General features: G+C 37.2%; 1 protein-coding gene across 1 annotated transcript in view; it reads right to left on the bottom strand.

Moving 5' to 3' along the window:
* The window catches only part of CLVS2 (clavesin 2), a 99,588-nt gene extending 90,454 nt beyond the window's left edge, over positions 1–9,134 (bottom strand). Inside the window, exon 1 of the mRNA XM_001369589.4 lies at positions 7,093–9,134. Coding sequence (XP_001369626.1) covers positions 7,093–7,481 — 389 coding nt within the window. The 5' untranslated portion in view covers positions 7,482–9,134. The remainder of the gene's footprint in view (positions 1–7,092) is intronic.
* Positions 9,135–14,763: the final 5,629 nt, after the last annotated feature.

The following is a 14,763-nucleotide window of genomic DNA, read 5'->3' as shown; positions in this document are numbered from 1 at the left end:
TAGATGAGGGGTTATATTCTGCCTTTGTTCCTCTTATAGTCTCTGCTACCTTGGGTGCCTATTGCTTTCAGCATCAATTGGTTTGTCTAATGATTCTGAAAAGCCCTTTCAAGTGCTAGCAACAGACCCCAACAGTATCACTTTTTAAAGCAATGATCCTATTTTTTTTTCAGGAATTTATTCCAGAATCCTAAGAATAACTCTTGGGACACTTACTAGACTTCTTTTTTCTTTTCCTTTTTCTTCATGGAATGAACTAAAGGGTCAAGTATGGGAATGAGCTGCAAAGTTTTGAAAAGCAGTTGTCCCCAATGTATTTGCTAAAAAGAAGAATTCAGAAGAAGTCTGGCAGATGCACTGGAATGGAGGCCCAGGTGACTTTCAATTCCTGTCTCAACCTACTCTAAGATCTATACATATATAGAGATTGTCCCCCTATTCCCCATGTCTTGGTGGAAAAAAATTCCTAAACTTTTAATTACAAGTTCCTTTCCATCTGTTTCTGACAAAGTAGACATTTGAAAAAAAGTATTTGAATCATTTAGAAAACCTAGAAAGTCAATTCCCTTCCTCCCATAGAAAACAAAACAAAAACTTTAAAAAAACTTTTACTTTTCTGTTATTATTCCAACTTTTTTTCCTTTTTACCCCTTAGCTGTCCAAATGACTGCCTGATTCTCTTTCAATCCTTTCTTAGTATATCTCTCAGCAAAACTTTAAAAAAGAGGATAATGACTATAATTCAGGTAAGTTTTTATTTGTTGATAATTCTTTTTAAAACTGGAGTTTTTGTTGTCATATCCTTAAAAAGAAAAAATTGATCCTAATGTTTCAGTCAATTCTAGTTAAAACAAAATTCAAGTTCCCAGAAAGTTCTAGCAATTGATTTTTTAAAATTATATCCTAATTTCTACAGGAAAGAGATATGAATAAGTGGATGTCAAGGATTTATTTTTCACTTAGTTTACATTAGTATACACAGATATGTAACTACTCATATAGTTATTCTTTCTAACAATGAAGATTTTACATGCCTATTTATACTGTATAAATTTTGTCCACTTCTTCCCATAATATTGTCAAAGGGTTCTAGACAACTATGCAGATCTTCCTTAATTTCTCTTGAGGATACTATTGGGGGACATGGTTGTTTCTCATTCTCATTATGTAACCATAACATCTTAAATATTTTACTATATTAATTTATAACCTATAATATGTCATTACATTTATATTTCAACTTCTTTGCAAATTGATAATCCATCCTAAATATAGCCTGGCTGAACAGAATATCACTTAAATAGAATAATATATTGCTCAAGCACAAATTGGGGAATAGTATAGTAAAATGGAAACCACTTATGATTTTGGTAAGGGGGATAAATTTTATTCCTTTGTTTACAAACTAGAGATAATATGTCAGATTTTTACTCTATATAAATGTTTCAAGGAGAAAAACTTAAGAATCTGTATACTAGATATATGTATTGTTTTATTTTTTCTATTCAGTTGTTTTTCAATTGTGTACAATTCTTTATGAACCATTATGAAGTTTTCTTACCTAAGATAGTGGAGTGGTTTGTCATTTACTTCTTCAGCACATTTTATCGATGAGGAAACTGAGGCAAAAAGGATTAAATAACTTGCCCTGGGTCACACAACCAGTGCCTGAGGCCAAATTTGAACTTGGGTCTTCCTGACTCCAGGACCAGCTCTCTATTCACTGTCATCTAACTGCATGAGGCATATTATAGTGTAATTCAATTAAAGGCCCTTGGAATTGATTTCGTTTCTCCAGTTACTACTCTACCTATTCTTGATGCTTCCATGTTTTCTTAGATGTTCTTTTTATTTCTCTTCGCTAATTTCGTGATATCTTTTTCCACCTTAAATCTTTAATAAAACTGATCAATTAGGAGAAGAAACTGGAAATTGTGTGTGTACCCATACATGTAGATGTGTGTGTCTATACGTTTACATTCATATATGCATATATAGTCATAAAAGGGAAAGACCTTATTCATACCCAAAGCATGGTAAAGGAGGAAAGAACAAGCCCTTTAATAAACTCAATTGCAGATAGAATGAGAGAGAAAAGTTTAATTGGGCTAGAGAATGAAAAAGAGACCAAAGCCACCCTGAAATTAGGAGAGATGACCAAGGAAAGTGAAAACCTTAGCTGACCAAAAGGACAAAAAGTAGATGAAGCAAATATCATAATCAATCTAGATTAAGGCAAGCTATCAGTGAGACTTTAGACACAGATTCTGGCCAGGAAAGAGGAAAAGGATGAAAGTGGAAAAGTGAGCAACAATACCAACAAATATCTACAACATATATTCAGTGCCTTGCATACAGTAGGCAACTCACTAGATATCTGACTATTTAAACTCAATTACATGCTGTTATTCAGAGTTTATAAAGTCAATCTCACTACATAAATATATATGTATATATTTATTTAAATATTATGTACAATAATATGAGAGTTATTACACCTTGGTAGAATGACATTAAGTCAGACAAATTGTTTTTCATTCTTCAGTCTTTTTCTTGTGTTTAAAAATTATGTTAGACAATCTAAAATAAAGAAGCAAAAATGGTATTGATCTATTCCAAGTAACAGCTTGCTCAATAAATCATATGTGCCTGTTCCTTTTAGCAAAAGGAGGGGGGAGCCCTCAGAGTACACACAGTAAGGCATTTTGACAGGAATGCCTTTGAACATTCCAGTTCTTTGGGGTGGGAGGTTTGAATATTGTACTTTTACTCTGGTATGCTTGGGTGGGGGAGAAAAATCAACAAATGTATGCTCCAGTGTCTCTGGAAGCATGCCAGTATTTTACAATAACTGGATTAGGTTTTGCATTATTCTATTTCATTTATGAATGATTGATATCCTCTCCCCCATGTTTACTTTTGTCCAGCAGTCTCTTATGCAGTTACACCAGACAATCCCCCAAATCTAAAATTTAAGAAAATAAGTGTCAACTAACTACCTACTCATAGGTAACCACCCAACTGAATTCAACCAGTTCTTATTGAGCTTATTGCAGGCACAGTATTAGGAGCTTTGTAGAATACAAAAGAAACATAAGTCACCATTTCTAACCCATTGAGAAGGTCAATTCTTCAATTAATCCGGTTTGACAAATCTCTTAGAAAGCATAACAAAGAGTGAAAGCAATACATTATAGAGGGTGAAGTAAGGCAGGGGAGGAGAAGTATCATTTCTTCCACTCCTGCTTCTGGATTATCCCTCAGTAAATCATCCACACCATCCATAGCCAACTTTCTAATAACTTAAAGACACTCATGAAAGCTACTCTAAAGAGAGCTCCTAATGTCTAACCAGCATACTGACTTTATCCTTGGTCAAGGTAAGAGATTCATGATCAAGGATTGACTAGTTTCATAAGTCTTGGATATTATTGGACAGGTAAGGAGTGAGGAGAGAGAGGAGCAGAGAACAGGATTTTTCAGGTGAGTTGAAACCATATTAGGAAAGCAAAGACTTTGGGGAGGGAAGGCAGGAAAATGTAGGGGAAAGACTGGAAACTTGAGTTTGAAGTATTGAGCATTCAGTAGACTCACTGAAACTTTAAGACTGAAGACCACAGTAAATGTCTAAGGGGTCAGGTGCAATAGACCGGAAAAGGGGATAAAAGTCAGAGCTGATGAAATAGCCTGGTGATGAGAATGACATGGACTGAAGAGCAGGCAGGTGTTCTTCACAGTCCCAAGATTACAAAAGAAACCTGTCTAGGGTACAAGTGTTTAAGTGAATTAGTTTCTCTATACATGCAGTCCCCTAAAATAAGCCTGCCCACTGATTGATTTCACCTCTTCTAAGTAGATCTACATGTGAAACAGAGGGAAGGGGAAATTTTGTGTGTGTGTAAAACTATGCAAATCAGTTTTAATCATGTCTCTCTTATAGATAAAACTGAGACAGTATGGTATAGTAAAATGAGCAGAACATGGAGTTGGACTACATGAATTTAAATTCTAGTTCAATCACTTATTACTGTGTTATTTGGGAAACTCACTTCACTTCCCTTTTTCACATTCCAGGTTTGTTTTCCAAATAATGAGGAGATGGAGCTAAGTAACCTCTAAGGTCCCTTCCCACCCTAGATCTATGTATGAGCTATGATTCTATGATTTCTTTGACTTTTAAATTCTGTATCTATAAAATGATGACATCTACGATCTCTTCCAATGCAAGATCTATGATCTAATATCTAATATGACACACTAACTTAACTTAATATCCTGGACCTTCTTGATTATTCTAAAGTTGTTTTTTCTTACTTAGAATTCAGGTCTCTTCCAATACTAAAATTCAAGAGGGCCTAATACTTCCTTTTCATATAATCAGTCCTCAAAAAAAGCTTTGCCAAGTGAAATTTCCAATTTTATATAATTAATTTATAATCTATCTTCACTGAAATAAAAAGTATTAACATATTTGGTTAATTTGACGAAGCCAAAATTCACATCAATTAATATATCACTTTCCATCATCCAAAATAAATCTATATGTTGACAATTATATTTCAATGTCCTTTTCATTTAAACAAATGAAAAAAATGAACAAAATACAACTTTTTGAAGAGTTTCAGGGTTTCCACTTTCCCATTTAAAGCTGAAACTATGTTCATAGAAATCTTGACTTCGGAGGGCTCTTGAAGATAATTTATACACAACTCATGAGCAAACTGAAACACCAAGAAGTTAAGCAACCTACCCAGGGTCACAAAGCTAGTCAATAGCAGGGATAAAACTGCAATCTAGCTATACTGATTCTAGGTCCCTTGCCCTTTGTACTAAACCATAATGCAATCTCAGACTAGTCTACAAATCAGAAGATGAATATTAACTGATTCTAATTGAAAATAATGTGTATTTGCATCAGTGTGAATGAGATCCCTTTAGAATACTGTCTACAGCTCACATCATGTTGTGTTTAAAATTAAAATTTTTCATAGTTCATGATTTCCTATAGCTAAATAAAACTCACATTCACTTAAAACTGGTACATAAAATATTAATTTCTTTTTTAATAAATCTTTTACATTTTGATTTGTCCAATTTATGACTCAAATATTCCACAATTCACTTCAAGTATAGTTATGTCACTTTTGAAAGAGAAATTGAATTCAAAACAGGGTATCAAATAGACAGTTTTAAGTTTCCTTTCCTCATAAAAACTAAAGAGTAATTCCTGTCATCTAAGGATCCTCATCCTAATATAAAACTTTGATATTTGTGTACCTTATACTTGAGCAGAAATTCTTTATACTAAAATCACTTTCCAAGCCATGCTTCACAGTACCCCCCCACACCTCACCCCACCAACCACCCAATATATCTTGACTCTTGATTTTCATTCTTCAGGTAGTTATCTGTCACCATGTTTATCTAAGAAACAGAGTTTACTTTGACACAAAACAACAAGAGCCACATCTTGACACACACCTCTTGCTGAAAAATCAGTTGTTCTTGAAAACAAATGTTTATATTTTAAAATTTCAAGACTAACAAGAATTATCTATAAGAACTCAGTAAATATGAAAAAGATTTCCCATAAAAGTTCCAAAGAGAGATCAAAGTACCTATTAAAATGCAATTTTTTAAAATAAAAAATTATAAATAAGAGTGCTGGACAGTTTCAAGTCCTACATTCAACTTTGAACCTTAACTGGTACTAACTAGTACAATAACCTTTTAAAAAATTTCACATATTTTTGACCTGGAACAAGACATTAGAAAAGAAATGGTTTGCATTCTTTTGGCTAGCATCAAAATCTAAATGGTGTGATGACATATCTCTATTTTTAATACACAGATATCTAAAGCAATTTCCTCATGAACTCATCTGAATATTTTCCACTTTTTTCCCCAACACTCTGAACAATATCATTGGACAGGAAGCACATTTTTTTGTTTAATATTAGTGACAGACATAGGAATAAGCATGCCAATCAAGCTTTCTTCTCAATATTTTTAAGGCACCCTTCACCTTCAAAAGGTACATTTTATTGAAGTGACACTCATCATAGTATCCTTTCATCTATACATCACTTAGCATTTATGTCCCCAAGTAATGAAACTACCTACATCTGTCTGAATATTTCCTTAAAAGCAAAAATACTTAAGCATGCAAGATATGTAGGAACCTCTTTAAGGACATTTTTAGAGGCAGAGAGTAAGGAAGCAAAAGTATGTTTCTATTCTCATTTCCTGATAGCCTAATAAACTTTCTTAGGAGGCTGTGAAATGGAAGAGAGGGATAAGGGTAGCCACTCCTCTATGATCCAACTTGGCTAACTCTCAGCCATATGGTTATGCAAGCTTTCTTTCCTCATTTAAAAAAAAAACTGGAAAAGAGTAACTCCTGTCATTTAAGGATTATTATTCTAATACAAAACTTTGATATATATGATACAGATATGAGCAGAAATTTTTTATACTAAAATAGCTTTTTTCCCAGCCATGCTTCACTGTCCCCCATCCCCCAACACCCAATATATCTTGACTCTTGATTTTCTTTCTTCAGGTAAATATCTGTCACCATGCTTAGCTAAGAAACAATTACAGAGTTTACTTTGACACAATACTACAAGAGCAAACTGCCACCTATTACTAATACAGATGCACACACGCACACAGCTCTTGCTGAAAAATCAGTTGTTTTTGAAAACAAATGTTTATATTTTAATCATATAGACCAATAGGGACTGGCTAATAATCAAGTCAGGGCAGGCATCATATTTTATCTAAATGTTTTATCTTTCCTCTTTCCCCCTCACCCCGCCTCCTTGCTATAGTGCTCTGCAGATAGTGGGTTCTTAATAAGTGTTTATTAAATTGAATTAGAAAAGAAATTTTCTCTCTTTCTCCCTGTGACTTCTGAAAGCATTTTACCTGGGTTAACCCTAGCATCTGGTGGCCACATAAAAAAGTTATCAGATTTAAGAACCTAAGTACTCTGCTCAATTTAAATCCTGGGAAAGGTGTTAGTAAAACAATTCCTCCCAGCTCCCTTGCAAAAGTTGGCCTAAAGCAAGGGCTGGATTGAAGATTTACCTGCTCTGGTCCCAGTTGGCTGCAAAGAGGACTAGGATCTTCCTGCCATAGTGGTCAAGATTGGCTAATCCTCCAGGGAAGCCATCCTTCAAAGCCTGCTTGATGCCAGGGTCAGTAGCCTTAAAGCTTTTAAACATGTCCAGATTCTGCTGTCTGTATTCAAAGTACTGGGCCAGGAGGCGGAAAGCTTCAAAGTGATGAAACTTCCTGGCCCGCAGGAAGCGTAAGATGAAGGCATCATCAGTTCGAAGAAAACCAATATCTGGCCTGGTAATGACCATATCCCGCACCTCCTGAATGTCCTGGTGCAAAGTGTCTGGGTTCTCATTCAGCTCCAGCCGGGCTTTTTCCAGTGTCTCTGGAGATAGACCTGCTTGTAAATGAGTCATTGTGCTCCAATTCCTTGTCTCTTCGTGTTCCTTGTTGACCAGTCTGGCCTCTGCCACACACCCCAACCCTTTGGATCCTGGCTGCTACTACTAGGGCTGCCTCCCTTTCCTTTACAGGAAATAATTTGTTTCGTATCAGATGTGGTACCCTGTTGCTCCTACCTATCTCCCACCACACTCCACTCCCCCTCTCCAAAGAAAAACGTCCCACTCCTGCTTCCTTCTCTTTGGGGGAAGTGTCCCCCTGTGGTTCCCAGCACTCTTCTGCTCTCTTCCACTACCCCTAAAGAGCTCCTGGGGTCTTGCTACTGTCTCCCTCTCTCTTCTAAGATATAATAAAAACAACCCTCATGCACATCTCAGACCCAATACCCTGATGGTGCTGCAGTCCCCACTGAAGGAAGAGCCCAGGATAAAGATGGGAATTCTGATTAATAATAAAGTGGCTCTTCAGCAGAGTTCCGGGGCGGGGAGAGAGAATCTTTGGAGGAAAAAAAAAAGAAAGAAAAGAAAAGAAAAGAGGAGGAGGAGGGAGCTTACTTATCTTTTTGCTGATTCAAAGATGCATCTTTTTGTCATTACTTAATTTACAAATTAGAAAAAAAAAAGGCGAGCTATAGGTTTGTTTTTAAAATCCCTTTGATCCAAGTAGAGGGATTCGGGTAACGCTGGCTGTCGTCCTCTTTCCCTTTGGTATACAGTGATCTCATATGGTACCAGCAAAATTTTTGGTGGAGGTGGCGGTGGCAGCAGCAGCAGCGTGGGCTCCCCCTCCACCGCCTCCTCTCCTCCCTCCTCTTCTTACAGCCTTTTATCTAAGGCTCCTAGCCCCACTCCCGCCTAGGTGGGATCTTTCCCCAGTGAATCTACATCGTCTCAGGGTGGAGGGGAAAGAAGAAAAGGAATGAAGGGAGAAAGAAAATGAAAATGTCTCCTGCTAGTCAATAAACACTCCAAAATTAAGAGAGGCGAAAGAGCAGCAACTGGGGCCCCTACCCTACCAGCGAAAGGGGAGGTGAGGGAAAAGCGCTTAAGCAATGCAGCACTCCCCGGCATCCATCAGGAACAGTGGCAGCGGCAGGGATGGAGATGGAGAGAGCTAAAGAGAGAAGTGGCAGCGGCGGGAGCAGAAGAAACAAGGAGGAGCTGAGACGCCGAACCCAGGGCCAAGGACACGCTCGGGAGGAGTCGCCGCGGGGACATATTACCCTCGATGGGTTCCCTCGTAGCCCTGCTGCCTCTCGGAGACAGCGGGTGGGAGGCGAAGAGGGCGGGGGAGGGGCGCGCGAAGAGCAGGACTAAGGATGCTGATGCTACTGCTGCTGATGCTGATGCTGCCGTCTCTTCCTCCACCAGTCCTCTCTCAGACCAACCAGGCGCGCTCGCAGGTGGGGCGCTGGGAACGAACCGCGCATCTGTGGCACCAGAGATGGAATGGTCCGCTCTGTGCCGCCGCTGCAGCCGCCTGCCTTTGTGCTCCCTCTCCTGGGCCAGCCCGGGGCTTCTGGGGTGGAGAGGCAGCTGCGACCGCGCGCGCCGGGGCGCCTGCCTCGTGTTCGGGGCGCTGCTACTTGCTGGCAGGTTTGCGTCAGGCTGGGCTCCTGCTTCTGTCAGGCTGGGCTCCTGCTTCTGCTTCTGCTGCTGGCAACTGCTGCTTCTAAAACAAGAATCCTACTAAGCCCAACTCTCCTTGCCCAGCACTGCTCCTGCTGCAACATACGCACTCACTCTGGCACAGAGCCCCTTCCTCCCCCCCACCCCACCCCTCTCACTCCCAACACACACATACACACACAATACCTCTCCAGAGGACCAGGAATTTTAAGAGGAATTCACAAATTCCTTCCCCAACTTTAAGCCTGCACCTGCATCCTTCTGCTCGCCAGCAGGCCACTTGCAATAAAAAGTCATAGCCTGTCGGCAAGGGAGGATTGACTATCCGTTACTCGTTCTCCCTTCTTCCCCACCCTTTGTGTGCTAGAAGCTTAGGGGAGTGACTTGGTGTGTAGATGAGATTTCATATTGATACATATTTTTTTAGTATCTGTTGGAGATGAATCCAAGGTGGGAGGAGTTAAGTTCCTTCAATGCTATTATAGTTGGAACTGTTTAATTTAGTACTAACCAAGGTAATAATCGACATTTGTATGAAATCTTTAACTTTCACAACTCCAAGCAGAAGGGGCTGCAAGTAATATCATTAACCCCTCTTTTACCAATAAGGAAACTGAGGTTCAGAAAAATTAGTGCTTTGCCAAGGTTCACAGAGATGGTATGTCTTCCTGACACCAACTGTTACCATAATGGTGTCTATCAAATATATATATATATATATATATATATATGTGTGTGTGTGTGTGTGTGTGTGTGTGTGAGTGTGTGTGTGTGTGTATAAATATACATATATATTATACAACTTTGAAGAAAGCTAATGTTTAATTGTTGTCTGACTACTAACTTGAACTAAAGAAGATGGAAATTGGGCATGGGATAGTGTTCTGAAAAAGACTAGCCTCAAACTCATTGGTTTATCATTGGATTCTTATCATCTATTTCATAGTCAGTGTATGGGACTGGCAAAGTTATAAGCCACCTCAATATTTGCCTGAATTTTACAAATCAGTCTAATGAGAATAAAGGCAGGTAACAGATTATCAGAAGGATTGAAGTTAAATTAAAGTAAGGCAAGGGAGTTGGTTTCTTGTCTATTTTAAAGGTACAATTTAGAGAGATCTGCATAGGCATTATTATTAACAATCATAAAAAAGTTGATAGGATGATATAACAAAATCTACAACTTTTATTGTTTTTATTTTTTTAATTCCATTACAAATCAATGGCTTTGGGCACTGAAGTTTCTGGGTTTTATAAAGGTAATAATGCTAGTAGTGCTGGTGGTTGTGAGTGGTAAGGCAGAGAAAGAGATATTTTATTGGCATAAGTCACAGCCTTTCCAAACACAGGCTGGAGTTGGAAGAAAGAAGAAATTATAGATACATGTATGATCCTCCTAATGTTATTATATCCCTAAATAACAGCCAGATAATGAAGTTTTCAAGAATTTGGTTCTCAGTTAATAAAATATGAATAATTTGTCCTTGTATCTCCCAAATTCTAGCATAAAGTTTTGCACATAAAAGACATTCAAAATACTTATTGAATCCAATATAATTCCAGATATTTCCAAAGTATAATTCCAGGAAGACTCCCTCCACCCCATCAGCTAGTAGAATTTCTTTTAATTACTAATTGCTTTATTGGATTCTTATCATCTATAAAACTGTAAGGCACTCTTTCTCCTTCCCCCCCCAAAAAAAGAATTTGACATTTTAAGTGGAATTTCTAGAAAAATTGGATTATGTATCCAGAGCCATTTTAACAAACCTTATATTTTCAATTTTTCCCTCTCCTAATAATAAAAAGTATTGCTTCCAATGCAGTTAAATGTAAGCTATTGATGATGTGGTATAAATTATTTATTGTGCACACAGATTTTGCCTCTATAAAACAGTAGGGGTAGTAGAGTAAATCCATTATGTAAATCTAAGAATATTTTTCACTGCACTTATGCACTGTTGTGCTTTACTTAGATGCCCTTGCCTTCACTTTCATCTGCATTTTGCACATTAGAAAATCAGCTCCAAAATTGAAATATGCACAAAACCCTATGAAAAAATTAAGCCAAAGTATTTTCCAAGATGCCATCAGTTCTTATATGATATTCATTTATTTCCTAAAATTAACATAATAATATCAGAGCTGGAATATAAGAATGCATGGACAAAAGCAAAAGCTTCAATTATGCACATACTTCAAAGTGACTGAAAACAAAAATTTTTAGTGATATCATGTAACCTGAGAATGAATTTTGTCTCATCTATATTAGAAATGGATAGTCAAAATTAACTTGCAAAGTAACTTTAACTCAATTCCAAATTCCTATGTTATGGGCAAGCACAAAATCTTTAAAATAACATAATTCATAATTTTCATATGTAGAAAATGAAAATTATCATGACTTTCAACAATTGCAATTCTACCTGACTATATAGGCATTGATGAAATATTCATTAATCAATTGCTTTTTTAAGTCTGGCTATGCCGTTTCTATTCAGGCAAAATTCAATTTAATTCAATTTGGTTATTGACAGAGAGAGAACTTTAAAATTGTGTCCAATAAACTTGTATCAGTTGAACTAGTTTGTGTCAAGTTGGATTCATCAAAACCACATTACCACAAAGCCCACTGGAGTATCTGTAGAGCTAATTTAAGGTCTCTCAGTCTACAAAAGTCTTTTCCTATACAATTAACATCTATGTAAAAACAAGTCTGAAACTACTTCATGAGGAATTTTTAATCTTTTTACAAAATCTATCAGTCATGTTATTCGAAGACAGCATGGTTATGTGACCTTACCTTGACAGACAGCATTCTACTTTTCTATCTGGGTCGGAAAGAATAAGATGTATTTCCTAAAACACTGTTTTCACCATGTGATTTCCCAGAGTCTACAATCACAACATGAGTACAGTAGAAAGAATCTCCAACTTGAAATGTGGAAACTGTGCACACACCATGGCTCTTATATCTCCTAGCTGTGTGACAAGTTAGTTTCTTAGTTCAGTTTTCTCATCTCTAAAATAAGAGAGATAATACTGGTGCTGTGAATGAATGAAATGCCTTGTATCATTTTAAAAAGCTATTAAAATGTGAACTATTTTTTGTAGTTCTACTGATTGTTTTTGAAGGCCTTCTACAGTTTGGTTTTACCTTTTATAACCATGTGTCTTTCTCGGCAAATCTCCAAACTGCACATCACATTTCAGGATAGCAAGTCTACTCATCATCCCCTGAACACAACAGACTTGTTCCCCAAATAGTGCCTTTGCTCATGCTAGCTCTCCTGCCTGGAAAGTCTTTATTATTTGTCTTCACTTACACAGATCCTTAAAGATTGAAGTCAAGTTCCCTTTTAATCAATCCACCAGCCCAACAAAAATAATTTATTTAAATAACTTCTATGTAGGAAATCGTGTGTTTGGATGCTGGGGATACAAAGGCAAAAGAAAAGACCCTACCGTCATAGAGTTTTCATTCTTCCTGGGCAAAATCATGAATCCCTCTTTGATATTCCACTTGCCTTTGATCTTCATAGAAATACTTTTTTAGAGACCCAATTGCAGGCCTGCTCCTGATACCACACAAGAAAATTTAAGACTTCATTTTTCTCTAACTGATACAAGTGTTATTTTTCCCCCTTTAAACTAAATTGTTAAATTTTGAGAGCAGGGACTTGATCTCATGGATCTTTGTATTCCTATACCACTCAATGCAGAATTATAACACTATTAATTTGATTCATTTATTAATTCCTAAAAAATATTTCTTGAGTATCTACTCTATACAAGAAACTGAGCTAGCTGCTGACGGAGATACAAAGGTGAATTATACATCGTCGTTTTACTTTGTTGTTATTCAGCCATGTCCAATTCTTCATGACCTTGTGGGCCATACTCTTGATAGGATCTTATTGACAAAGACACTGGAGTGGTTTGCAATGTCCTTCTCCAGTGAATTAAGGTAGACAGAAGTTAAGTGACTCACCCAGAGTCATAAGGCTAATAAGTGTCTGAAGCAAAGTTTGAACTCAGATCTTCCTAGCTCCAAGTCCAGCAATTCTGGGTTTGAATCCTGATTCTGATAGTTATTATCTCCATGACTTTGGACTAGTCACCTAATCTCTATGAGTGTAAGCTACTTTTTTATATAATAAATCAGCTGGGTTATGTAAATTTTAAGGAGCCTTCTAACTCAAAATCTATGATCCTTTGACTGAAAAAAAAAGTCTGTCATCTAGAGAATGCAATACAAGGGAAATCATTTGAGATAAAATTATTAGTAGTAAAAATAGACTACATAAGGATAAGGAGTTTTGACCATAATCTTTGGACAAAATAGGCCAACTGAGGAATTAATATTAGGAATATTAATCTAGAAATAAGCAGTGAGAGGGTTTGGGAAGTATGAAGATTAAAACTAAATCCCCCCTGATTGTGAAGATTAAAATTGTAACCCCTGCCTATTTTCAGAACACCCTACTTAAAGTTGAGTGGGAAGATCTGTCCGTTTTTAGATCTAATCACCAAAAGTGTAAACATTCCACTTAATCTTTAAGTGGGAGGTCTGTGACCCACATGTGCAATAGTGGGTGACGATTCAGAATCGACTGACTGCCTCCTGGGCAATCCTAAGCAAGGTTTTAGACTATGATTTGTCCACATGAAAAGTGGAAGAAGACACAGGAAGTGATGCAAAAGAAGTGTCTTTAAAAGGAGAGGTCACTTCCTGTGAGGGGGATTTCTTCATTCTTTGGAGTGGAGGCTGAAGAAGAAATCTACTGACTGAACCTGAGACCCTCTTCCTGGTGAGACTGTTTGATCAGCATATGGTGAGTGAAAGAGCAGACTCCATTCCTGGATATTTTCTGAAGAAACTAAGCCTCTTGAGAGAGTTTTTCCTCAGGTCCTCCTCTTTGCCAAGGCCAGCTAAGAACCAACTTTCCCTGCCTGGGTTGGGCTAGGGGTCAGAAGTAAATTACTTCATGCTTAGGGTAGATACCTTACCTTATCCTCTCTCTGATTTTCTTACTTCATTCTTTCCAAATTTTGTAAATAAATTGTAAATAAATCTCTTTGGAATAAATTAAATTCCTGGCGACCACATTCTTAAATAATCCAGTCCAACCCTTCCAAAATTAATCCTTTTTCCCCCTTAGAGAAGGGAAGGAGAGAAAAAGTTTTTAGATAATAATATAATCAGAAATTAAGAAGTAGAAATTCCCCTAGATTTTATCTCATCTTGCTCCTTACTTTACAGATGAGGAAACTGAGGCCCAGGGAGTGAATTGATTTACCCATCGTAACATAGAATTCAAGTGGAAGAAATGGGATACACATCCAACTCCAATTAAATTCATAAATATTTTTAGACTCCTACTATCTGCCAAGTGCTATGCCAAATTCTGGATATACAAATAGGAAAATAAATAGTCCCTTCTTTCAAAAAACTCACAATCTAATAGAGTAAGACAACACACAAAAGGAAGCTAAAAAGGGAGAATACCTAGTGGAGGGGTACCATGAGGCATGTTGTTCCCTGGAGCAGACATCAAGCAGAATTGTTGAAAGCAAAATGTGTTACCTAAAAGGTTGTGAGAAGTTTAGTTATTTCTCCTCCTGCCATCTAATAGAGAGGCACCTGAGGAGAGTTGAGATGTTAAAA

This window comes from Monodelphis domestica, chromosome 2 (assembly GCF_027887165.1).
Source record: "Monodelphis domestica isolate mMonDom1 chromosome 2, mMonDom1.pri, whole genome shotgun sequence".
In the NCBI taxonomy this organism is placed as follows: domain Eukaryota; kingdom Metazoa; phylum Chordata; class Mammalia; order Didelphimorphia; family Didelphidae; genus Monodelphis; species Monodelphis domestica.
Note: the sequence above shows the minus strand (reverse complement) of the source record. Positions and strands in the feature narration are given on the sequence as shown.